Here is a 25,015-nt window from a genome sequence, read left to right as displayed (position 1 = left end):
AAAATGTTGTTCTGAGAGCTAAAAATACTCCTCTTAAACATGGTGGCATGCAGCAGTGTATATGGTATAAAGTGATGTTCTGGTGAATGACAAGGTAGACAGTCTTATGGAAATTGAGTCCCTCTGTAGCACTGCCATTGTAAGGCCTGACTTTGTTAAAGACTGTTTAAATAAAATGTTGTTATGCTTCTAATACTCACTGGAAAAAGAGCATTTACACTCCTGAAAACTAATTGGCTGTTATTTCTAGAGACTGAATGGTATTTCAGGTTAGGGTGTGTGGCTATATGTGAAATACTCCAAAAGCCTCTTGCTGTGCACTCCCACAAAACAGATTAAAATGGAAAAATAGTTATAACTTCTGGAGTTTAAAAGAGCACTGGTCTTAAATTACATTCAGAGTTGGTGTCACCTGCAGTAAAAAAAACCTCTCCCTGCCTTGCCAACAGCTGACCTTGATATGATAGTTCAGCCTCTTTTGCTGTACTGTTTTCCTTGTCTGTAGGCCCAGTGCTTTAGGTAGATTGTTTGTAGAAGATCTTGATCTTTGGGGGTTTGCACATGTTTTTGTATTAAAATTATTTTTAATTCTCTAGAGAATACAATCAAAGCCTTTAACAGTGACTGTAATAAAGCAGTGATTAAATATTTAATTTCCCCTAAAGAGGAAGGGTTATAGTGGGAGAAGTCACCCTTGCTTGCTCTGGCTGCAGGCAGTTGGAGTCTTCCGCAACCCATGAGCAGCACTGCAAAACAAGGAGCTCTGCTGACCTCTCCCTTTCCATCCTCCCCCCCCACCTCTAGTGTCTTCTGCTTTTAGCTATTAGTATGATCTTTCTGTTGGGTCTGTCAGTAATCAGAGCAACTGGCCTCTGCCCCACTGGGTGAACTGCTAATGAATTCCAGGTGGTTATCAATTGGCTGGTCTAATGTCAACCTTCTCTGCCTGCTGAACAGAGCAGAGCTCAGGGCACAGCCTTTGCTTGCAGACCTGCAACTGACTTGCTTGAGCTGCGTATTTTTCTCTGTGTAATGGAGCAGGCTAGGATATAGTACTGTCTTGTCTCTCTGCATTTTTTAAATTGTTATTTATACTTCTGTAAATGCCCACAGGAGAGACAACTGCATGGTTTTTAGACTAACAGGTACTTGGTGCTTCTAAAAGTCCCATTTTTTTGATTGAAATGTGGATTTAAGGGAGAATACACTTGTCTGTGAATATTTTTACACAAAGGTTGTGACTTGTTCTAATGGATTTGTAATGTAGATAACTGAACTAGTGGTCCCATGTAGTACTAAACTGTTGAATGCAGAGAAACTAGAATATGATGCAGTTATCTGTTAAGAAATGATGGGACTAGAAATTGCACCCTTCTGTGTTGAGGCTGGTCCCTCTCAGAGGAAGGTTTCCTTTGCTTCCTGCCTCCACCATGCTTGCCTTGACTCAACCTAAAGTGTATGCATGGTGAGGGAGTTGTTTAGTGAAACTGTTGTCAGCTGGCCCAGGCTGCTGGTCTGGCTTCTCTGCTAGCCAAATCATAAATCAGAAACAAATAAAAATGGAACTACTGTATCGTTGCAAGTAGAATAGTAGCAGAGATTAGAATGTAGTTCACACTTTTAAATACATACATCCTGTTTACTGAAGCCTAGCACAGCTTCGGGTGTTATCGGAACAATGTGTGCTGGTATTAGAAATATTTTGCATTCCTTGGGGTAGAAAAGTAGGATAAAGTCCTTTGAAGTGGCTAGGAGGTGAGTTGTGGGCAACCCACTCATCTCAGCTACTGAAAATACATAGTGCATTGATTTTTTTTCTCTTGTACATACCTCACCTCTACATGTCAAAAGTCTAAATGCTTTCTTTTTAATCTGTTCTTCCTCTTAATAGTTTTCTGTATTCCCAGAACCTCCTGTCTGAGGTTGATTCTTTCTCTTGACTGCTTTCTCAGCACATCAGCTTTTTTGCAAAGAACAGTCTCTCCTACAGATGTTCCCAGCCTCTCTCCAGCAGCATGAGGTTGACCTGTCTCAGTTTCTTTAAATCTCTTGCATACTTCCTTACCCCAGACTGTACATTGCCAAATGAGCAGGAAAGCAAACATGGTTGTCCTGGCTGAAAATAAAAGCAAAAATACCTATGTAAGAGTGGGAGAACTTAAATTCTCCCTTGCCCTCAGTAGTAATTACCAGCTGTATAGTTTCAGCTCAGAATTATGGCATTTATCTGTCTGTGGGGTTATTTAGCAGCAGCATCTCTCTAATAAGAATGTAAGCTATGAAAAGTAACTTTTTTAAAAAATGAGCAGCCTCTAGCTGAATAACTGATCTGCTTTGAGGCTGTTACTTGCTGTGTTTGTGGAGATTATTTCTCTGATACAGCCAGAATTCCTGTTTGACACTCCCCAACTTAACTGTAAATTGCAGATTTCTTTGCAAGAGCCGAAACTGACTTTCTCTCAGCACATCAAGTCCAGAATGTATTGGTCCTATTTTTCAGGATAAGCTTAGAGAAACAAAAAATTCTTCAGTCTTATGTAAGTCTAGTACAGTTTCTCTTTAATTAGTAAGCACTTGTGAGTGCAGTACAGCATGAGGAAACAGCTTTGGTTAATAATCAAGCTAGAATATTCTCATTTGCTGTAGTCTCCCTTAAAGGAAACGGCCTTTCTCCCAGTTTCTAGATATCCATTTGCTTAAATGAGAAGATTCCTGATTGGGGACTAGGTATGAGTCTTGTGTGTCTTAAAGAACTTGAAACACCAATGCAGCAGAAGTTTTTAAGATGTCATGGAGCCTCAAGTGAAGATTCAGTCACTTCCACAGATAAGGAGGCCAACTGGGTTAATTAAAGGATGTTTACAAAAAATACAGTGCGTTCCTTTGAACCACTTAAAACTGGAAAAGAAAGCACCACTGACCAGGGAACAGCCTCATGAGGTGTTTAAGCTGATCTGAGACTATGGCCAGTCTATTCTTGTTCTCCCTTCTTCTGCACCCTTTGCTACATGTTCCTATTCTGTCCTTTACACCAGCTCTAACAGTCATGCCCTTGGCCAGATGAGCAAGTGCTCCTGAAAAACCTGTGTTGTGTGGGCATGGGCTTTATCTTTTCTTGGATGGGTTGGTGTGAAAAGCTAGTGCCATGGCAAGGAAGGGGATGACAGTGGATGGCCAGAGGTGGGAGAAGGGCAGGACAGTCTAGGTTGTCTTGAGTTGCTCTTGAAGCGTAGCCAGGTTTTGTGAGTACCATACTTGGTTCTGAACTGGATGGTACAGTATAACTGAAACTTCAAGAGCTTCTTTCCTTTGAGATATAAAACTTAAGTCTTAAAATGGAAGACCTATCTAAAACTGTATCCATAGATTTAATTAGGAAAATGTTCCTAAACTTTAAGTAGAATACAGACAGTATTTTCAGACCCTGAAGCTACCTCCTATAGTCTCTGCTGGTCTTGAACATTTATGGCAACTGTTGGCTGTAAAAGAGGCTAATTCAGCTATAAATGCTATTTTTTCCCTGTTTAGGAAAAATATCCCATGCAGATTGCTGGCAAAGCCAAATGGACACCTGAGTATCAGAACCCAACTCCTTATGCCTCTAAACTCACCTACCTCTGAAGTTACAGGTGTGATAAATGCCACAAATCAGAGTAATAGTGCAGTGCTACACGTGTTGTAAAAAGATCATAGTTTGGCATCCAGCACTTCCATTTGTAGCATAAATTGTGGAATTGAAATTACTTTTTTTGTTTTCATCTTTAAAAAGAATAGTTTAAAATGTAACAAATCAACACTTTGGCCAAAGGAAGACTTCACCTCCCACTTCCCTTGGGTATTGGCACCTTCCCCCCCCTCCCCCCACAAACGTTGCCATGCAAACCCAATATACCATGTTGTCTAGGCAGATGTGATTAAATACAAGTTGGACTGGATGATCTTAAAGGTCTTTTCCAACCTAAATGATTCTATAAGGCTATTGATATACCTGTGAATTATCTATAGGTTTTCAATGTAAACTACACTACTGGCTTGAACCTACAAATTTGAGTTGCAAACTCCTTGTGAACTCAGCAATAGCCCTGTGTGACTATTTCAACTAGCTTAGCTTCACTCTGTACAAATGTGTGTTGCCCTGCTCTTACAGTTCTGTCCAAAACCTTAAGGCTGTTTCTTCCCTGCAACCCCTGCTCAGGAATTCAAAAAATCAGTCCTGTGTGCTTTTATTCTTGTCCATGTGAATGAAGCTTTTTCACCTTTCTTTCACAGGTGAAGTCTTCAAATCTCTGCAGTCTCTTTTCCTGTTCAACTTTGTTACTACTGCTGTAGCTTTCAGGGTTAGCCAGTTTGTTTGTGTGAGCATTGCAGCAGAAGTGCCTCCCAGTCTTTTACAGAAGTCTTGGATGGGCCAGTTCCAGATCACTTGAGTGATCAGGTTGTTTTGTCTGTATAATTAAAGGGGAGAGAAACCAGATCAGAGGACTGCTGTCTGTTTCTTGCTACTACATAGCAAAACAGCCTAGAACCTGTTGGTCATTAGTCCTTGACAAGATTGGCTAGAAGAATATTGACAGAAAATAGAGGAACTCCAATTCTGAGTCTGAAGCATGGGCAACTTCAAGGAACAGTCTTTTTTTTACAGCTGACAGTTATGCTTTAGAGGATATGAATAACAACTGAGCGTTACAATCCCCTAAGGTACAAAGTTACCTTGATCAGAAGAGCACCCTCAGAGGTTACTGCTTGTACTGGCTAGGTGAAAAGGAGGAGGAGGTACACTGTGAAGCGGACAAGGCATGAGAGCTGATCCATGAGATTGCCTTTTAGACTTCTAATCTTGCACTAGATCTTAGTCACCCTTTCTTCCAGTTTGTAGAAGCTAATGATACTGAATATACATGCATTTCTCACTGTACAGTCAGCCTGCTTAAAGGTCCTGGAGATGCTTGGCACTTCTGATGGCAATATGGGCCTGTTGTGTATGTTAGTGGTTGGGTTTTTTCTTTCTTATAGTGAAAACTTCAGGACCATTTGCTTACATGTACAAGTTGTTGTCTTCTCTCCCTGTAAAATGAGCAATAGTAAAAATGGTGCTACTTATTTGGGGTAGGTTAATGTTCAACTAAACACCATTTCAAAGTCTTCTACTCTACTGCTGGAAAGCAGTGCCTTATTTAGATTGCAGTAGGAATTCTAACAGTAATGTAAGATGTGTAACCAAGTTCAAATTTCTCGCATTGTTTTACTATGGAGTATACAAATGAATTTTGCAGTCGCTTTGGTGAAAGTGTCCTTGTCTGACCCCTTTATTCACTGCTTTTCCTTTTCCCCCCTTCCCAGAATCTCATGGTTGATAGTAAAAACATGTTTCTTAATTCCAACTCTAAATTACATACTTTTAAAGTACTTTAAGTACTGCATAATGTAGTCAAATCAATCTGATTTAACAAAAAGGTGCATAACTTCCTTTCAATGAAACAGATGTAGAAAGGAACAAAAATGTACAAAGCAATGTTTAAATGTATAGGCACCAGAAAAACTTGGATAACTGCTGGTTACATAAAAGTTCTTACAAACAAATCTCACATAAAGAAGACTAATGGGAAGAAAAGAAAGCTTAAATTTAATCTTGAGTTCCTTTCCTCTTTGTTTAATGAAAACTGAGCTCGCAGGAGAGACCTTTGAGATACAGTTGCTTTGAAGATATATCATCCTAGTTCATGAAAAACTTTGTGCTTAAAGTTGAACAAGCGTAGTGTCATCTGCATTTTTATTCAGTTTTGCTATAGGGGATAGTAAGCACCTGCTGAAGTGCTTTGCTGCATCAGCATCCCCAGTTGTTAAAGCTAAGTGTGGGCAGTTCTTAGGATTTCAGATGTTTTGTGGAAAAAATTCCTTGCTGCTCCATAGGAGGCTTTAAATTCCTCCCAGGCTGCCTTGTGTGACCATAACAATTTTCTTAGAGGATTTGGGAGCTGGGGTATTACCAAGTACACAGACAGCTTCAATATGCGCTTCACAAGCTTTTGCGCTGTGACTTAGCAGCCCAAAGAAATGTCCAGGATTTATCACTCTATTCCTACTGTTTCACTCCTGATATCTTTTCTTCTAATGAACTATATAGGAGTAACCTTATTTAAAACCCCTTTAAGTGACTTATCTGATAGCCATCTTGACAGGTGTCATCAGAAATCAAAGCAATCTCTCATCACATGAACTTCTTTGAAATGTCTTTGGTTCTCAGTACAACCGTTTGTTTATATCATAAGTAGTCTTTTCTGCTTCAATAATTGCACTTACCATCTACCTTATGTATCAAATGGCTATGTGCAGAACTGCATATTACATGGACGTTGGGGAAAAATAAAAAATTTAGTTTGCCCTTTTTTACCTTGCTTTAAACCAAAATCTACTTTTTTGTTTGTGGATTTTTGCAATTCTTAAAGCATTGCCTAATTTATCCACTGCTGATCTATTACTTGCTCAGGGGACCAAAGGAAGGAGGGTGGGGTGGGGACAGGGATGAGAAAGTAGAATAAAATGACAAACTTGGGTTTCCTGAGGTCTTTGCTCCTGCAAATGTCTATTCTGTAGCTGATTCTTCTTGTCAGAGATAGTTAGGCCTGGATGTAATTGTCGGAGGTCTTGATGGCTTCTTTGGCATGACTGCCAGTACAGCGGAAGTGAACTTGTAAGAGAGGAATAGGTAATATGTCACACAGTGTAAGTTCAGAGAGCTATCATTTGTACCTGAGTCTTAGTTTCCATGTTAATAACTTATTTTCATGCAGAAATCTTCCAAAGTTTACAAAAGCTGTGTAAATGCAGATGTTAAAATACAAACCGGGTTAGCTCAGTTGTTAGAGTGGTGCTAATAACACCAAGTTCACAGGTTCAATCCCTGCTCACTGCAGGGGGGTTGGGCTCGATGATCTCTCAAGGTCCCTTCCAACCCAAAGCATTCTGTGATTCTATGAGATCTTATTACCTTGAGATGCAGTCCATTTGGAGTGTCCATATTTCCTGTTGGTGTCTCTGCAGTTCTCTTGTTTCCCTCACCTGCATGAAAACCACTTGCATGAAATCTTTAACTCCCTAACTAAGACAAAATCTGTATGTATGTTTGTTTTGTACTCTGTAAACACTGGCCAGATTATAGTGTGTAGAACAAGGCTGGTAATTCAGATACAAGCCCATGCCAATGTTGTGGGGTGGTGGTGAAGGAGGGGGCACAAAAGGCAGCCTGCCCTCACTCAACTATTCAGTCATGTGAGTGGCAAATGCTTTTCTTAAGAGTAATCTCGGTTCAGTGTGTGACAACTCACCTTACTGATGAAAGGACTTGAAACTCTATACTTAACTCCTGTATCTGGTGGGCAACCTCAGAGTCCTTCTGAAGTACACTTCTAGAAAAGATAAATTTCTATAAACAGGATTTGGTAAGTGTGTGCATTGCATGATATTTAGGAAATTTGAGTTTTGCATGTTTAGTAGCTTCCTCCATGCATGTTTAAAAATGATTTTTTTTTTTGATTTAACAACATGTATTTCTTGTTTTTGTTTTTTGTTTTCCTTCCCCCAACAGCTGGCTTACCCCTTGGTGTTCTAAACTTGGCCAAAATAAAACCGTATCAGAGAGGCTTTTTCTGTAATGATGACAGCATCAAGTATCCGTTCCATGACAGTACCATCACATCCACTGTCCTCTACACAGTGGGGTTCACCCTGCCCATTTTCTCTGTAAGTAGCTAATATATAGGGAGCTTTGGTGATGGGAGTAAAATGTATGCCTTCCAAGAGTTCAGCACTGTGACTGTGAGTTGAAGACAGTCTATATAGGCAAAATCCCATATATGTATAGTCATATGCATGTGAAAGGTGTCGTTGCTACTTTCTGTTTGCACAGAAAATCTGGAACTAATCTCTGGCTGCTAGTATTGCTAATCTAATTTGATTCAGGAGCAGAAAAAAAATGAGATGATGATTTAAACTTTATTACTTAGTCTAGGCTTTTATCATTGGGCAGAAAAATATTCCAGGCTTCTAAAATGCTATGGAATAAATACATCTGTTCAGAATGGGTTAATCTAACTTAAACACTTGTGATGTTAAAGCTTGCACTGTAGTGGAGTGCACAAACCTACAGCTAGTGGCTGTTGCTTCCATATACTTTGTACAGAAATAAGTCTAATTTGGACTCAGTGGGTTTTCTTAAGTTTAAAAAATTGTGATGACTCTTTAAACCCTTCCAAATGGGATACAGAGGCTAAAAATCTATTGCTTGTAAAGAGGCTCAGTGTTTTCAAGACCACATGATTTTTACAACAAACTATTTAACTCATCGATAGGTTTTTCTAATAATATTTTAAACCTGATTGTATCCAAGTTTTTAGTAAGGCTTGAACTAGTTTAGAGAACCAAAATTTAACTGTTCAGAATAGTCTTGAACCTGAAACTATATCTTGTTTCTGCCTGCAGAGGTTGACCAAACCATATTAGAGATGGTCATAAACTTTGGTCTTCTGATAAATGTATATGCTAAATTAATCCATAAGAAGTATATATTAAACTGGATTAAGGATGGAAGCAGTCATTTAAAACAAGTAAACAGAAATCTGCAGAACCTCTACATGCATTATTCTAGTTTTCTCTTAAATACTTATTTATTAAAGCTTGCATTAGTCTTATGTGGTAAATAGAAGGTAGACAAGAGTTGCTATCATTAGTATGGTTTCACTTTTGAGGAAAATAGTCTGCTTTTGAGGAAAATAGTCTGAAGTTTGTCATTTCTACTTGGATATATTCATTTTGATAGATATATTGATAGATATAGATAAATCTTCAAATTGTCATTTGAAGATTTATGTACTGACATAGATCTTCAGCACAACTTCAGGAAAATTTCTTTTCCAGAGGGGTTCATATGTACCTTAATTGATATGTGCACAGGTGAACTAGAAATAGCAGCTCTATGCCATTTTGGTCTTCCTAAAGAGGCAGTTCAGTTGCAGTTAGATAATCTGTTGAATTGCTTGATTTTTTTTATCTTCCACTTTTAGATTGAAGATGTTGTTCCTGTAATAGAAGGCCAATTGAGTGCATTTTTTTTTTCTGTCTCTAAAGCAGTAGAGAAACATCTGACTTACAGCTAACTTACTTAAAGGTGTAAACATCTAAGGAGTGGTATGGACAGCTATTGTAACTTTAACTGCTGAGGTATCTAAAATTATAACTTAGAATTAGACTTGTCAGTGATTCCAGTCATCTTCTATGATACTTTTGTAAGATTCAAAGATTGAATTCTTACTGCCTGTCTTTGTGCAGGGCATTGGAGTATACGATTGGAACAATCACTTCTGGCCTCCATGCTGAGAGGTTTATCAAAAAAGAAAAAATTCTAAAGCAATTGTAGTTCTGTAACAATACAGGCTATCCAGATCAGTTTTCTTCAGTCTGAATATTTTGCAAACCTTAAAGCAACATAGGTTTTCTGGAATCTAGTGAGAGGATAGTCACTGTCATGTGTATATTACTGCTCTGTGTAGTTAACATGTTAACCTAAACTGGCTTTCTTAGTCTCAATTTTAGATTTAGGGAGTTCTTTAGCCTCATGCAAGAAGTGAAAAATCATTTATGGCTACTGAAAACTTAGAGCTAGGGTGAGCTGTAGAGCTAGGGACTATGATACCTGTGTTATTACAACATACTGAGCTGAAAGTAGGTTCCAGCTGAATGCTTTCTAGCTTCAAGCTTGCCTTTATTCAAAATAGATGAGGAAAGTAGAGCAGTCTGGGAGTAGGAGGATCTGACATTCAGACTGCTTTTTGTTTTGGACTGTCTCAGTGGCGGCTTGAGACTTTTTCCAAGGCAGCTTAAATTTTTTTGAAGTAGTATGTTCCAGAGTCTAGCCTCAGCAGGGACACAGCTGGCTTATGAAAGCTTATTGGGCAGTAATGCTGATTATCCCGCATCTAGTCAAAAATGTTATCCTGACATGAGACTTTCTGAGAAAGGAACAGGCTCCTCAATGAAGAAATTGACGGTAAAAACTGGGTCTAATACTATGCAAGTAAGAGTTGATAAACTGCACTTTTGTTCAAACTTTTCTTCCCTGATCAAAGACTACATCAAATAGGATACTTGTTCCTAAGTAGGACTTATACCTCAGCTTTGTCACATCACAAAATAGAAAGAAGAACTTGTGTTAGGAAGCTAAGGGAAGTAAAAAGAACTATATCTGCAATGTGGAAAAAAAACCATGTTTAACTGAGTAATAGAGTGGTTATAGCCCTTCCCCTTACCATTCAACAACGTACAGGTATTGCTGATCCAGTTATTCAGTCCTTAGTCCCTAAAGCAGAGCCTCATGGAATCCAAGCAGAAATGCTTGAAATACTGTTATGCATATGCCCGTTGCTGCGCTAACAGCTTGCTTGTCTTCAGAGTGCAGTAAGAAATGGCCTGAACGTCTTGCTGTATAACAATAAAAGATCTTGTCTGGTTCAGTTATTGGGGTAGGCCCATAGTGGAATATAAAACAATTTCAAAGGGAAACAAACAAACCCCAAAACCTGCAGTAATGAGTAAGGCATAGATATTTCATTGTTAAGAAGTCTCTTTGTGTGTAAAAGAAACAGGGCTGCCTGAACATTGATTTGTCTTCAGAACATTTTATGAAGATTTACAAGATGTGTTAGAAACTCTCAGGGATCTTCTTTAAAAAAACAAACAAACAAAACCTCTTAGAATTCACAGTTCCATTTATAGCTCTGAACTCTTTCTGTTCCCATTGCCATCTTTTATCAGGAAAGAGACTTTGGGAAAGAAACTCATTATTCTTTTCCAAGTGCCACTTCATAGTACGATACTTCTCAGTTTTCCAAATTGTTCTCTGTGTCTGGATGGAAAGCACAATTTTTGCATTAGAATTTTTGGAGACTTGGGATCAAACAAGCCTTGGTACTGCTCTGGAAAAATGAATCTGTTCAGATGTCCAGGCTAGTGTCTGGAGCAGCACACATCCATGATGACTGATATTTCAAGAATCCCAGAAGATCCTTCCAATAACTTCATCTTCCCAGGTCTTTTTAGAGGTGTTCAGAAAGTAATTCTGAATAGTCTAAAAGCCATGACTAGTTAGGGGGTAGTATCTATAGATTGTAACTCTAGAAATATTTTTAAATTAATGTCTGAGAAGATGTACTTGGTCTGGCATTTTTGGTCTTTAGCTGTCTGAGATCAGCCCTTCCAAGTATAAATGGCAAATTAATGTCGGTGTCTTTCTCTTGCAGTGAGGTCCAACCATGCCTATTTGCATGTGCTCTATTCAGCTGGTCTTTTCTGGTGACTTCACCTCCAAATCAATCTTCTCTTTGTCCAGTCATCTTGCTTCTTACAACCGCTGTCTTCAGTGACACTCAGACAGCTTCTGTTAGATCTAAGGGTAGGTGTGATTGGGGGAAGGAGAAGCACAGAGCAAAGGAGGCCTCTTGAAGCATCCTTCTCACCAAAGGAGCAGACGAACAGAGCAACTCAAGAGTTGCTGAGTTTCATCTGTTCCCCATGTTAAGTTCTGAGCAGGGTTTCTGTAGCTCCTTGCCAAAGCTTTGCCTGGCTGCTCTGTTCAGGAGCTGAGGGGACACAACCCACTGGTGAGTTTCTATATAATGGACTGATTCATGAGAGGGCAAGAGTTCAGTTCTTTTAACTCGGCCAAAGTGCCGCACTGAGTTTCTGGCAAACAAAGTAGTTTGCCACAACTGTTGCTACTAGAACAGGTAATGCAAATGCCGATGTAACTGACAGGGCAAGTGTTCAGTAGTAAACAAGGTTTTGAGTAAGTCACTTCTCCAGGATGGGCTCTGCTATTTGGGACTTTGAGAGAAAGGAATGCCATGGGCTTGCAGGACTTAATTTCTCTACCTTGAACAGATCCAAAAGATATTTAGGTGGTCAGGTCGTGCTGTCTTCTACTTCAAAAAACAAACCCAAAACATTCTTAGCTTGGTTTGGCAAAGGCTAATGTCTTCAGTATTGTGATGCCTTCCCAAAAGGGACCTACATAGCTTTGCTCCTGTGTCAGCTTTAACCTATTAGGCATTAAGCTTAATGTTTTCAAAAGTGTCTCCTTCTACCATGTGTATCAATGTTCTGACTGTAACTTTTCTTTCCTCCAGATTAGCACAGCCATACTTTGGAGGCAATCAACTGATTTTTTTTCTGGCAAAAGACACTAGTCGTCTTTTTATGCTCTGTTTGTGAAAGGGATACATTTGCAGGGAAACTTACTGAAAGCACCTATTTGATTAACAACGTAAGCACTCACTGGGCCAATTCATACGTTTCTTGAGGCACAAATGTAGCTACTGCTGTGGTAGAGACTGATAAAACAGGGGACTGGAATGAAACCTGTTGAAGACTGTTAGATTGGTAGATGTGCAGTTCATTTTTTGCTGCTGTATCAAAGCTTTATGGCCCACTGTTGATAGTTTTGTGACTAACTGAAATTAAACTTGCTGTTTGACGCTAGAGTGGACTTCTGCATCCTTTAACTTAATTTCCAGGTTACTTATTAATAATTTTATTATGCTCTGAACAAGACTTTGCCTCTTATTTGCTAAGCTTTTTGAAAAGCAGGGTAATGTTTCATCTTCATGTTTTTTTGGTGTATTCATGGCACTAGAAATGTTGTTGGGCAGTGCTGCTTGCTTTCATAATCTGGCATGAGTCCTACTTGATAGTAACTGTTTATTGTGTAGTACTACAGATGAGTGTCATCTCTGAACCCAAGCTTATTCTGAGGAATAAACTGTTAATTTGTGTTTGTTCAAACTCTGTTTAAAGCCAACATAATAATAACAACCTGTGTTTATACTATGTGAAGGATTAATGTGCAGGGTGATGCAATTTGGTTCAATTGATGAGTAACTCCTGTGTGAGATCAGCATTGTGGGGGACAGAGCCTGAGAAATGGCAGTCACTGCATCCAGCTTTGGGCCTCACTTCTGCCCTGTCCATGGTGAGGGCGTTCTGGTGGGCTCAGTTTGAAATGAGGTGAGGAAAGATCTGAGGAGCACCACTTCCTGTTTGGTACTGGTATGGATTACTCTTACCAGATACAGTTCATTTTAAATAAATACATTTCAGTGACTTGCTTGTTAAGTCTGTGGACTTGATACTGTACATTTTTCAATCATTTGGGTATATTTGTTAATACAGTGGTGAAGAACGCATGCAGTGTATGAAACTGAGTAAAATAGTTGGCAGCCTGACAGTGGAAGGAACCCCAGACAAGGGCTTTTAAAATGCTGAGTGAAGCTCGGTTGTAACTATGAGAAAGCCAAGCAGTCACAGTGTTTTGGAGTTGTTTTTGAAGGTATTCTTTAGTAGAGTATACAAAAGGGTAAAACGGAATAGGGAGAAATGTAGGGAGAGGGAGTTGCAACTTAAATATTTCAAGTCTTGTCATTTAAGCAAAAAATCCATTCTGTGGTGCAGATTTTTTCCTTGTTTCAAGTCTCATTCATACCTAGTTATTAATAACTTGCTATTGACATCCAGGACTTAGACCAGAGACTCAAGGGGGTGGTGAAAAAGGGAAGGGACTGCACCAGAAACCAGAGATGCAGGGAAAGTGAATGAAAGAGGGGGAAGTTCCTTTTTGTGCTGTACCTTCCGTTTCCCTTCCTCCAGCTCACCCCATTGTACCTCTTTCTGTTCTGCCTTGAGCAGTAAAATGCTCATGTGGAGAGATGGGTGGAGAAGGCTGAATGACAAAGTGCAGCAGTTGACCTTGATGAACTGTGGACTGATGGTATAAGCACATTTCTTTCTAAGTGCCCTCCTGAATTCTAAAGCTCTTTTTAAGAAATGGAAAGTATTGGTACTGAGGAGAAGTCAAAGTCTTAACTTCATCTGCAAAGAGCTGTATGATACCATAACCAATCCCCACAGAATGTGAGCAGTTATACAGAGTAATAATCAACTCAAATGTTTTAACCAAGCTTTCACAAAACACATGTTTTCCCAGGCAGAACTTTTGCGGGGACTCAGGGAAAAAAAGAGTCTACCACCTTTGGAAGAAGGGGTGGGCAACTCAGGAGGAGTACAGGGATCTTGTTAGGTCCTGCAGGGAGGAAATTAGAAAGGCAAAAGCCCAGCTAGAACTCAATCTGGCCAATGCTGTAAAAGATAATAAAAAATGTTTTTGCAAGTACATTAGCAATAAAAGGAGAGCCAAGGAGGATCTCACATCCTTTGCTGGATGTGGAGGGGAACATTGTCGCTGAGGTACGTAATGCCTTCTTTGCCTCTGTGTTTAACAGCCAGACCGGTCATCCCTAGGGTACTCAGCCCCCTGAGCTGGAAGACAGGGACCAGAATGGAGCCCTCATAGTCCAGGAGGAAGCAGTTAATGACCTGCTATGCCGCCTGGATGCTCACAAGTCTATGGGGCCAGATGGGATCCACCCGAGAGTACTGAGGGAGCTGGCAGAGGAGCTCACCAAGCCACTTTCCATTGTCTATCAGCAGTCCTGGTTAACAGAGTAGGTCCCTGATGGCCGGAGACTTGCCAATGTGATTCCCATCTACCAGAAGGGCCAGAAGGAGGACTCGGGAAACTACAGGCCTGTCAGCCTGACCTCAGTGCCGGGAAAGATTATGGAGTGGTTCATATTGAGTGAACTCAACAGGCAAGTGCAGGTCAACCAGGGGATCAGGCCCAGCCAGCATGTGTTCATGAAAGGCAGGTCCTGCTTGACCAACCTGGTCTCCTTTTATGACCTGGTGACCCGCCTGGTGGGTGAAGGAAAGGCTGTGGATGTCATTTACCTGGACTTTAGCAAGGCTTTTGACACCATCTCCCATAGCATTCTCCTTGGGAAGCTGGCAGCTCATGACTTGGATGGGTGTACTCTTCACTGGGTAAAAAAACTGGTTGGGTGGCTGATCCCAGAGAGTTGTGGTAAATGGAGTTAAGTCCAGTTGGCAGCTGGTCACAAGCGGTGTTCCCCAGGGCTCTGTTTTGGGGCCAGCCTTGTTTAATATCTTTATCGATGATCTGGATGAGGGGATTGAGTGCACCCTCAGTAAGTTTGCAGATGACACCAAGCTGGGTGGGAGTGTCGATCTGCTGGAGGGTAGGATGGCCCTGCAGAGGGACCTGGACAGGCTGGATCGATGGGCCAAGGCCAACTGGATGAGGTTTAACAAGGCCAAGTGCCGGGTCCTGCACTTCAGTCACAACAACCCCATGCAGCGCTACAGGCTTGGGGAAGAGTGGCTGGAAAGCTGCCTGGCCAAAAAGGACCTGGGGGTGCTGGTTGACAGCTGGCTGATGATGAGCCAGCAGTGTGCCCAGGTGGCCAAGAAGGCCAACAGCATCCTGGCCTGTATCAGGAATAGTATGGCCAGCAGGAGCAGGGAGGTGATTGTCCCCCTGTACTCGGTGCTGGTGAGGCTGCACCTGGAATACTGTGTCCAGTTTTGGGCCCCTCACTAGAAGGAAGACATTGAGGTGCTGGAGCGTGTCCAGAGAAGGGCAACAAAGCTGGTGAAGGGTCTGGAGCACAGGCCTTATGAGGAGTGGCTGAGGGAACTGGGGTTGTTTAGTCTGGAGAAGAGGAGGCTGAGGGGAGACCTTATTGCTCTCTACAACTACCTGAAAGGAGGTTGTAGTGAGGTGGGTGTTGGTCTTTTCTTCCAAGTAGTTAGTGATAGGATGAGAGGAAATGGGCTCAAGCTGTGCCAGGGGAGGTTTAGATTGGATATTAGGAAAAATTTATTAATGGAAAGGGTAGTCAAGCATTGGAACAGGCTCCCCAGAGAGGTGGTGGAGTCACTATCCCTGGAAACACTCAAAAAACGAGTAGATGTGGCACTTTGGGACATGGTTTAGTCTAGTCTGCCCTTGATTGGTTTAGTGTGGACTTGGCAGTGTAGGTTAATGGTTGGGCTGGATGATCTTAAAGGTCTTTTCCAACCTAAACAATTCTATGATTCTATGATTCTAGTGTTGTAGAAATGAATACTATGGATGCTTTTGCAGATGCAATTAGTAATGAAATCTCTACAGCATATTCAGGGGAAATGTTAACTTGTGCTTTCTGTCTTCATTTCTGGTATAAGGAGACTTAAACCTCAAAGTACTACTGAGGCTTTTTTTTAATAAGAAGTCTAGGTGTCACTTCTGGTTTAAAGCTCCACTAATGAAGTTGGCATTAGATAATAGCATGAAAGTGGTGGTGGCTTTTGTTGAAGTGCTGGGAGAAAAGACAATAAAATCTTTTATATTTGTTTCATTTCTGAAGTCTGGAGAAAGACTTGTTACCTGCTACTTAAGCACAGATGTTTAAAGCTGTTTTGTAGGAAACATATCCACTGTTTCCTGATGTCAATCACATCCATTCTCTTCCTAATCCCTTTAATACACCAGGAGGATGAGGTACTCAGGCTAAAGGCAGCATTTAAAAAAAAAAAAAAAAACAAAAACCCCTCATTATTTAAATCAGTACATTTAAATGCTTACTTCACCAAAATCTTAAACTAAATAATCATGGGATTAGATGAAGAATCCTTAAGTATGTAAATAATTCATTGAAATGTGAGAAGTGGGCAGTAGGAGTAAGTGCCCTCTGGCCTTCACAAGGGAGGAAGGTACTAAGTAGAGCTCTCCAGGAGTCTGCCCTGTTCAGTATAGTCATAAATGCCCTGGAGGGGGGAGTGTGTGCAGGGAGGCAGCAGAGTAGGGTACTTGGAGGAGTAAATACAAAAGATGGCGATAACACGGCTGGTGAAATACAGCATGGATAAATGTCAAGTGATGTCCTTCCTGAGGAGAGTGGAAAGGACGACTTGAGGGCACCATGTAATGCGATGTTCTCTCTCTTCACCAGCATGGTAATGATCAGGTTTGAGTTCTGTGGAGAGGTCAACTTCATGCCCAGTAACAGTGAAGAAACTTCATCAAGACTAGAAACTTGGAAAGAAATAGACCTGTGTTATGCAGAATATTTATGGGAAAAACCCCAACATAATCAGTTAGAAATCACTTCAGCTTCTCAGGAAATCTAATCCATTATATTCCGAGTCAGACTATTGGACAAGGGTACTATAATTGTGTCAAATATTTAGTCTTATCAGTCAAGCTACTTGTGTTTCTACCTCTTTCTGTTCCAACTGAAAGGCTGTTTCAGAGGCCTATATATCTCCCTTGCTATGAATATCTATATTGCCAACTGTATTTGTAGCTCCTTTAATTCTTGGTTGTTGTTGGATCAGTATTGCTCTTTTTTCTGATATCTACTGCCTATGCAATTAGCTGATTTACAGCTCTTAAGGTTCTGCTGAACTGTGCAAACCCCAACTTTTCTAGTTTTTGAGATAATGAGGAATGTACATTATCAGTCTTTCTCTGTCTGCGTTTAAGACAGATTATTACAACCAAACATGTTTGCAAATTCTGATTGAATGCTGTTTCAGAAGAAATTCTTGTTGGGTGGCTAAAAGAGTTAATGCCTTTGGGAGGACTTGTCTAATGGTCACACTATTATATTGATGTACACCAACCACAGGAAGCAGACATTATTTTCCCCTCATATTTTGAACTAACAAGCTCCCGGCTCACCAGAGTTGTTTAACCTTCCAAGTGCATGACTCTGAAGTCGTTACTGCACAAATCTCCATCTGTTCTCTTGCTTCAGTCTGTAAGAGTTGTTTTGCAGGCTGAACTGGCTGACCTTGACCTTCCACTGTATCAAAGAATTGTCAGCTCTGTCAGCAGTACATCTTTAATCATTAATGATCCTGGCATATGCACTGCATAACACCAGCTTGGTGGCTTTATCATTGAGATTACCCTATTGGTAAACTCTTCCCAACCTTATAATTCCTCTTAACATACCTTTTGTAATCTTCCCTTTAGGCAATTTTTTCACTGTGTTACCATTGACTTGGAAAATGAAGTATACATCAGGGATGCTTTTTGGTATTGTCATATGGGAAGTATTCAGTAGAGAGCCTTTAATGACCCTCTGCCATCTCCACTCCTTACTTAAAAGCAGTACTTAAACCCCCATTTCTTCAACTTTCATGTAAAACTGAGCCCAATTAATTTTTACTAATTTTCCTTTTTAATGTGCCAAACCCTGCCCTTAGAAATTGTACCTTTTTTTAGGGGGGGAAATGGGTATTTGTAGAAAAAGCAGGGCCTTTCTTTTACTGTGGCAACATGTGACTATGGCAGATGAGCAGGACTTCTTTTCCCAGTAATCTGCTGTTGAATCTTTGCTGCTTTAAAGTAGTTTCTCAAGGAAGACTTTTATGTGGATAAATCTTCAGGCAAGGAAGTAAACCACCTACTATACTACTATTAAAATCTGTTCTTCAGGTGTATCTGGGAAGCCAAAGAAATTGACACTAACAATAGTTGTACCATTATGAAGACAAATATAATTTGGTATTTTCAGTCATATTCAGTCCTCCTGTGCCAGGAGGTTTTATCCCTAGGAAATTGCAAGTGATGCAAAAACTTACTCCTGTCTTCTGAAATATGATATCTCTCAGGGTGAAAAAGTGACATGTCTATCACAACTACAGGGAAACCCTACTGTTGTACTTGCTATAGTAAGAGGCTTTGCCTCTTTCATCACTTATACCAGTTCTTCTGCTTGTTTGTTCTGCTTGTACTAATGAAAAAGCCAAACTATTTTTCCCGTCTCTGCATTGTCTTCAAGGGAGAAACTTGCACTGCAGAAAGTACTTAAGCCATATATTTGAAATAACTTTGATTTTTTAGAAATTAAGTTTGTTTGGGGTTTTTTTTTAAAAAAAATCAAAATCCCACAAAAACAGACTTTGCTGCTTCATTTAAAACAGAACAAAGCCCCTAAGTATTGTGAGAGGTTTTTCTTAATGGCTTCACTTGCCAGAAACAGTAGGAGTTGCTGCCGCTCTGGTTTGACTTCTAATTTTCTCCCGGCTCCCACCAGCTAATAGTGAAGCCACTCCATGTGTGTTTAAAAGAAGTGAATTAAACCTGCTCTATGGAGCATGTTCTGAGGGAGTAGGTATTGGCATTGGAGAGTACTTTTAACCAAAAAGACCTAAAAAGCCAGTACTGGCATGGTTTTTCAGGCTAACAACTGCTTTGGATTGAGCAAAAGGTAAATTACAGATGTAGTTCTGTGACTTTAGTTTTCAGTTTAAGAATGTTAAATCAATCTGATCAGTCTTACCATAATCTGGTTTTAGAAATTAAAACTTTCATCTCAAGCTTTCATGGAACATGCCTCCTTTCAGTGCTGAAATTGCTGAGAACAGCAATAAGACAAATGACTGGTAGAATTACTTTTTAAAATCTGTTATACAGTTGGGGGAAACTGAAGAAGACTTAATGAAGTTTACTATATAAGCCTGTTTAGCAGTATTGTATTTCAGTGTACAGCTCTTCCAATTAATTGTTACTTCAAACCAGGTAGATGCCTGGAATTTTAAGACTCATACTGTTTTACATAAATTTTGCTGGTTATGACTTCAGGAAACTATTTATAAAGTTTTCTTTCTTAATTAGTGAAGTGGGACTGGTTTCAGATAGAATAAAAGAGGTGGAAAGAAATTATTAAAGAGAAGGCATTTCAATAACTTTAGCTGGTTCTTGTTTGCTTAAAAAGCAAAACAGAAACTGAGTTGTTAGGTATTTTGTTTGCATGCTTTTAATAAAGGAAGGTGCTGCAAGCAATTACAGACTAATTACATCATAATCTCAATATTGCTAAACAGTGAGCACACATCTTGAGCAGCTTCTCTCTGCATGGAAAAGCACATGTCATCACTGCATGAGGGACTTCATTCCCACGATCCACATACCATTGCTTTCCATTTCTGATTTAGCAGCAGGTAATTACATTAAAAAAAAAAAGCCCCCCCCAAAACACCTGAATAACCCCAGCACTCTGAAAATTTTAAATTTCCCAGAGAAATTGAGAAGCTGAAACATTTAGGTATGGGTAGGAGGAAATAAGGAGTAAGCCACCATGACACCATTATTCATAGAGCAGGTCTTTAAAAAGGATGATGCAGAGCTGGTGATGTGGTGTCAGTGACATCACCTAACTATGATCGCAAGTATTTGTGGCAGTGTGCTGAAGCTGTGATAAGGTTTTTCTAGGCTGAACTTAATTTTTTAAAGCAACTGCTTTACCATGATGATTAAAACTACCTGCTCTACAGAGGCAAACCTCTAAATAATCAAGAAACTCTTACTTGTGTATGCCTCATTCTCCAGTTCTGGAGATCTAAACCCCATACTTTTCTCAAATACACAGTCTTGAATCTTGGTGTTAGTATGTGTGCAGGGCAAAGGACAAAGTTTTCATTCCATACATATTTTATAGAATAAATGGTGCTGGAAACACACCACAGCATTATTTTGACAACTCAACTTCCCTCACCATGACTGCACATTCATTCTGCCTCCTCCCTTGCACAAGTTAGCTAAATACTAAACAACTGATGACATATTGTGACATGCTGTCACAATACCAACACAAGGGGATGGCAGAAATGAGTTCTGGGCTGCAGCATTTTTCAAAACCCTGATATCCTTACTATTAGAAAGGGGGAGGGTTTTTTTTTCCTGCTAGGAAAGGCTATGTTTTTGTGCTGTACTGCAGAGTCCAGCTCCAGGGCTCTGTGCTGGCTGGTGTCTGAATGGTTCAGTGTTTTGGCAAGGCTCTGGCTTGGCTCTTAGCCCATCCTGCTGTCCTTCTGCTTTGTTGGTGTTCTTGGACAGCTTCCAGAGCTAGGTCAGTTGTAGTCCTGCTGGCGTAGGACTGGAAACAACCACTCTTCACAATCACCATGTTTTTCTGCAACTTTCAGAGGAGAGGTTTTGCATGGTATTGATTTTATGACTGTAGCAGTACAGAAGATACTTGATTCTTTGCAATGGGCTTAGCTGGAATACAGGGGCACTATGATAAGCCTGTAACTGCTTAGTCATGGAACAAAGCTGTGTGTCATTTGTCAGAGGTCACTTCAAGGAAATTTTCACCTTATGAGCCATTAGTTTGTTATTTTTTCCTCTGTGTCTGTTTTCAAACTGAAGCATTCTTTTAAGCAGTCACTTTACACTGTAAAGAACAAAATTGATAGCAAATCATTGGTGAAACCACAGTATTCATGATGGGCCCAGGAGTCAGGATTAGTTGAAAGGACTTCATGGATGGAGGTTAAAGAGAGGAAAAGGTAGAAAAGCATCCCAAGTCTTTTTCTTTCCTTTTTTTCCCTCTTGTAAATCCTGACTGTGTAACTTAGTGTTTCTCTTTTCTTCCCTAACAGTTTTCTTACTGCTTGGTTGGTGTCCTTCTTTTATCCTTTTTTTTTTTGCCTGTTCTTTGTGTGTTTACTTTTGTAAGCTTATTTGGGGGTAGCTGTACATATGGAAAGGAAGAGGTGGGCTATGCCTTGACACAGAGGTCCTGAGGAGAGAACTGAGACTACAGCAACACCTTTCTCTGGTGGGAAGGAAGGAAGCTGTTTTTCAGCCTTCTGATACCTTACTGGTAGATCAGGAATGTCTCCACCCAGATGATTTTTGTTGTCTTAACTCTAAATTGGTATGCATTTTATGTACAATACTGCTAAATTTTGAGCACAAAATCAAGGACTTTTAAGCACTTTGCCACTAGGCTGTACATCCCTAAGTTAAAGACAATTATTTATTGTTATGTTGAACATTCTTGGTAGTCCCCACTTCTTTTTTCCATGCAGCCATTTCTTTCTAAGGGTATTCATCCCTGTACACAAACAGATTGTACAGGTGCTCTATGTGTGTCAAGGATGGAGGGATCGGGGTTTAAAAATGTGATTCTGTTAGTTTGTAGTAATTTGTATCCTATTTTGAGCTTTTTTAAACTTTACGGTTGAAATGACTGGGTTTGGTTAGTGTTGCAGGTCTCTTGGTGCAATAGTACAAAACACTGTGCGCCTTAATCTTCTGAGTTTAGGATGAGCCAAAGGCTTCCTCTTCTGTGGAGGAGCGGGGGATAAAATCTCCATGCCCTGTGGTTGTAGGGCTTGTGCAGTGACCACATTGTTCCAGGGAACTATCCAGCATGTGTGGAAGTGAGGGGATTGCACGCATGTGTAATTTTTCCTTTTTTCCATATCTCTACCTGAAAACTCCCTCTGCATTTGCAGTCCCTGAGGAGCACCCCTTTTCTGCTTTCATGAAATGCAATTTATGTTCTTCTGACTTGTAAAGTTGTCCAGAGAATGTATAAAGGGGGAACTTGCTCACTGGAATATAAAGGAATAGTCAATAATTGTGGCAGTAGCAGCAGATTGAGCAACTCAGTGGTTGTCACTGAATTGTTCACTCAATCATGGTTTTGGCATGCTTCCATACTTGACATGCCACAAATGCAAAGGTGAGAGGAATCCTGTCCTGCTTTCCTTCATTCAACAGTCCTTCCTGTGAGCTGCAAAGACAAGGCAGTAGTCATTGGCCAAAGAAAGTGCGTAACCTGACTTGCTGCATGCCTGTTCCTCTTTATGCACTTCTCTTTGGAAATGCGGGGGTATAATCATCACCAGAGTTTGTGTTGCTTTTGTAATGTATTTTTTATTCCTTTTTGCTAGCTGGCTTGCCTTTTGCAATTCTCAGTTCAAGACGTATCCCCTTCCAGAGAGGAGTTTTCTGTAGTGATGAATCCATCCGGTATCCATACAAAGAGGACACCATTTCTTATAAGTTGTTAGCAGGAATAATTATTCCTTTCAGTATAATTGTTGTAAGTTAAACTTTTCTTCATTGCATTTCATTTCAATGGGGGTGGGGAAGAGGGAGGAGGGGCTATCTGTTGATACAGACTTCTAAAGCTGTATTCTGTAGGATTTCTCAACTTTAAAATAATGTCCTTAGACCAGATGCTAAAGCAGTAGAAATGGTATTCTGGCAAGAATAACTAAAATGTTTTTTTTTAATTGAGGTCAAACAACTAGAATTATAGAAAAAGAATATCTTAGAACTATAGTGGCTTAATTCTATAGTCTGAGAGATAAAAACTTCCTCCCTTAACATATCAGTTAAGAATAACCCTAATGTATTTTAAATGCCTGTCTAAAGCTTTTCTATTTTGGGAGCTGCTACTTTCAGAATACGAGTTTGCATGACCTATTAAGTCAGCATTTTTATCTGCTGCACAGTCATTGGAAATACTTCTGTGTGTGGAAGTGTAACAACAAATATAGAGTTCTTTAATAGAAAAATATTATGGCTTCCAGTCAGAACTTATCAAAAGCATAACTAGAATAAAAAGAGTAAATAGCCGGGGAGTTTATTCCTAGATATTTCCTCAAAGGTCAGGATAAAACACATTTGTGTTTGAGTTAACACTAGGGCTCACTTTCATGCTGCACTTAACCTGGTTGAAAATGGGGTACTGTTCTCCTTCCCTCCTCTTCACACCAGATCAGTGAGCTGGAGAGATTGCCTCTGCAGCTGCCAGTCTGGGATCTCCCTCTTTGACCACAGCTCCTAGCTCAGTTGAACTGGCTCAAGCATACGGTGACTCTATATCCTTAAGATTTAATTACATGCTGTCAGCTGAGCTAACCTAATAGCTTACTATGGACTAAAGGTGAGATCCCGCTATTACCGTGTCTTTTGCCACCTCTGGTGGCTTGTCTGAACCAAGATAAGCCAGTGAAATTCCTTAACCTGGCAGAAAACAGCAGCTTTCTTTGAGCTAGGTTGAGTGAAATGGCTCCTGGAAGAATACAGTATCAGTGCTGGGGTAAAAAGTGGTTGGGGGCATGCCCTTGGGCATGGGTAGAGGGGAGAGCTGGACCTCTTCAGTTAACCATTTTGTGCCCTAAGTCTCATAGGACTGCACTTTAGTTCCACAATGGCCCTTCACAAGGGGCTTCAAGATCCCTGTCCAGGTGTGCTAAAAAGCTTCAGACTCCACTCATGGCTCTGTGTTAGGTGACATCCAAGCTCATCAGAGCTATACTTTGAGCATCAGAGTTAACACTCTTGTATGCCAAATAAGATTTTTAGGTGTATAAATATTTATCCAAGTATATTTTAGGAATCAAAGCTGGAAAAGCAGTAGCTAAATGTAAACCTCAGTATTGGCCAGCTGTTTCTGTGGGCTAATGGGTTAAAATCAGGAGGGATATTATGGCAATCTAACTCCTCCTTGCATAAGGACTGCATGGATTTTTATCTAGGTCCCAACATAAAGGTCAACTTGTTGGCTTATGTTTGCTCTTGGGTGGATTTTTTTTTTGTAACTGTAGAAATGTGGGGCTGGGAATCAAAACTGTGACTGACCTAGTTTTCTTTCATGGAAAAACTGCTTCCAAAAATATTTCTGGAGCAGATAAAACTTTTTTGTGTTTTTTCTGTTCTATTAACTGGCAAGTGGTTTATGTTAAAAGATCCTGCCTTTTAAGATAGAACTATTTTTTTTTCACCCTGTTACTACTGTTGGTACTCAGTACTACCTAAGAGCAGCAGTACTTGGTCAAAACTGAAGTCTATCTAGCTTGTTACCTCATTTCTAGCAGTGGTTAAAACAGGTGAGTGAGGAAGAACACAAGAAACAAAGATCGATGTTTTGCCGTAAGTGCCTTGCAACCAGCCATTTGCAGCTCAGGGACTTGCTGAGTCAGAAAAGGCTTCAGTGAATATAGTAATTTTTAATGGATGTATTTCCTTTGAATTTATTCAGTCTCTATCTGAGCCTATATGAACATTTAGATAAGAAAATTACCTTTGTAACATCAGGGACCATATTTTAGTAGTGAAAGCAGGCTTTTCTGTCAAGATTGCTTTAAAGTCATATGGTAAAAGCAGATGTTGGTGCCCTTTACTCAGTGCTTGGTCAGATTATTGGAGATGAATACTCTTTGTGTCCAGTGAAGTAGCTGCATTGACATAAGCTAATTTTTGTCACCTCAACTGAGATAAGTGACCTTAAGGGTTTTGCAACAGTGTTCTTTAAAA

General features: G+C 40.1%; 1 protein-coding gene across 1 annotated transcript in view; it reads left to right on the top strand.

The window, feature by feature from the left end:
* The window catches only part of PLPP1 (phospholipid phosphatase 1), a 71,473-nt gene that overhangs the window by 8,902 nt on the left and 37,556 nt on the right, over nucleotides 1-25,015 (top strand). Inside the window, exon 2 of the mRNA XM_075726514.1 lies at nucleotides 7,586-7,740. Within this exon, the coding sequence (XP_075582629.1) occupies nucleotides 7,586-7,740 (155 nt within the window). The remainder of the gene's footprint in view (nucleotides 1-7,585; nucleotides 7,741-25,015) is intronic.

This window comes from Pelecanus crispus, chromosome Z (assembly GCF_030463565.1).
Source record: "Pelecanus crispus isolate bPelCri1 chromosome Z, bPelCri1.pri, whole genome shotgun sequence".
Classification (NCBI taxonomy): domain Eukaryota; kingdom Metazoa; phylum Chordata; class Aves; order Pelecaniformes; family Pelecanidae; genus Pelecanus; species Pelecanus crispus.
Note: the sequence above shows the minus strand (reverse complement) of the source record. Positions and strands in the feature narration are given on the sequence as shown.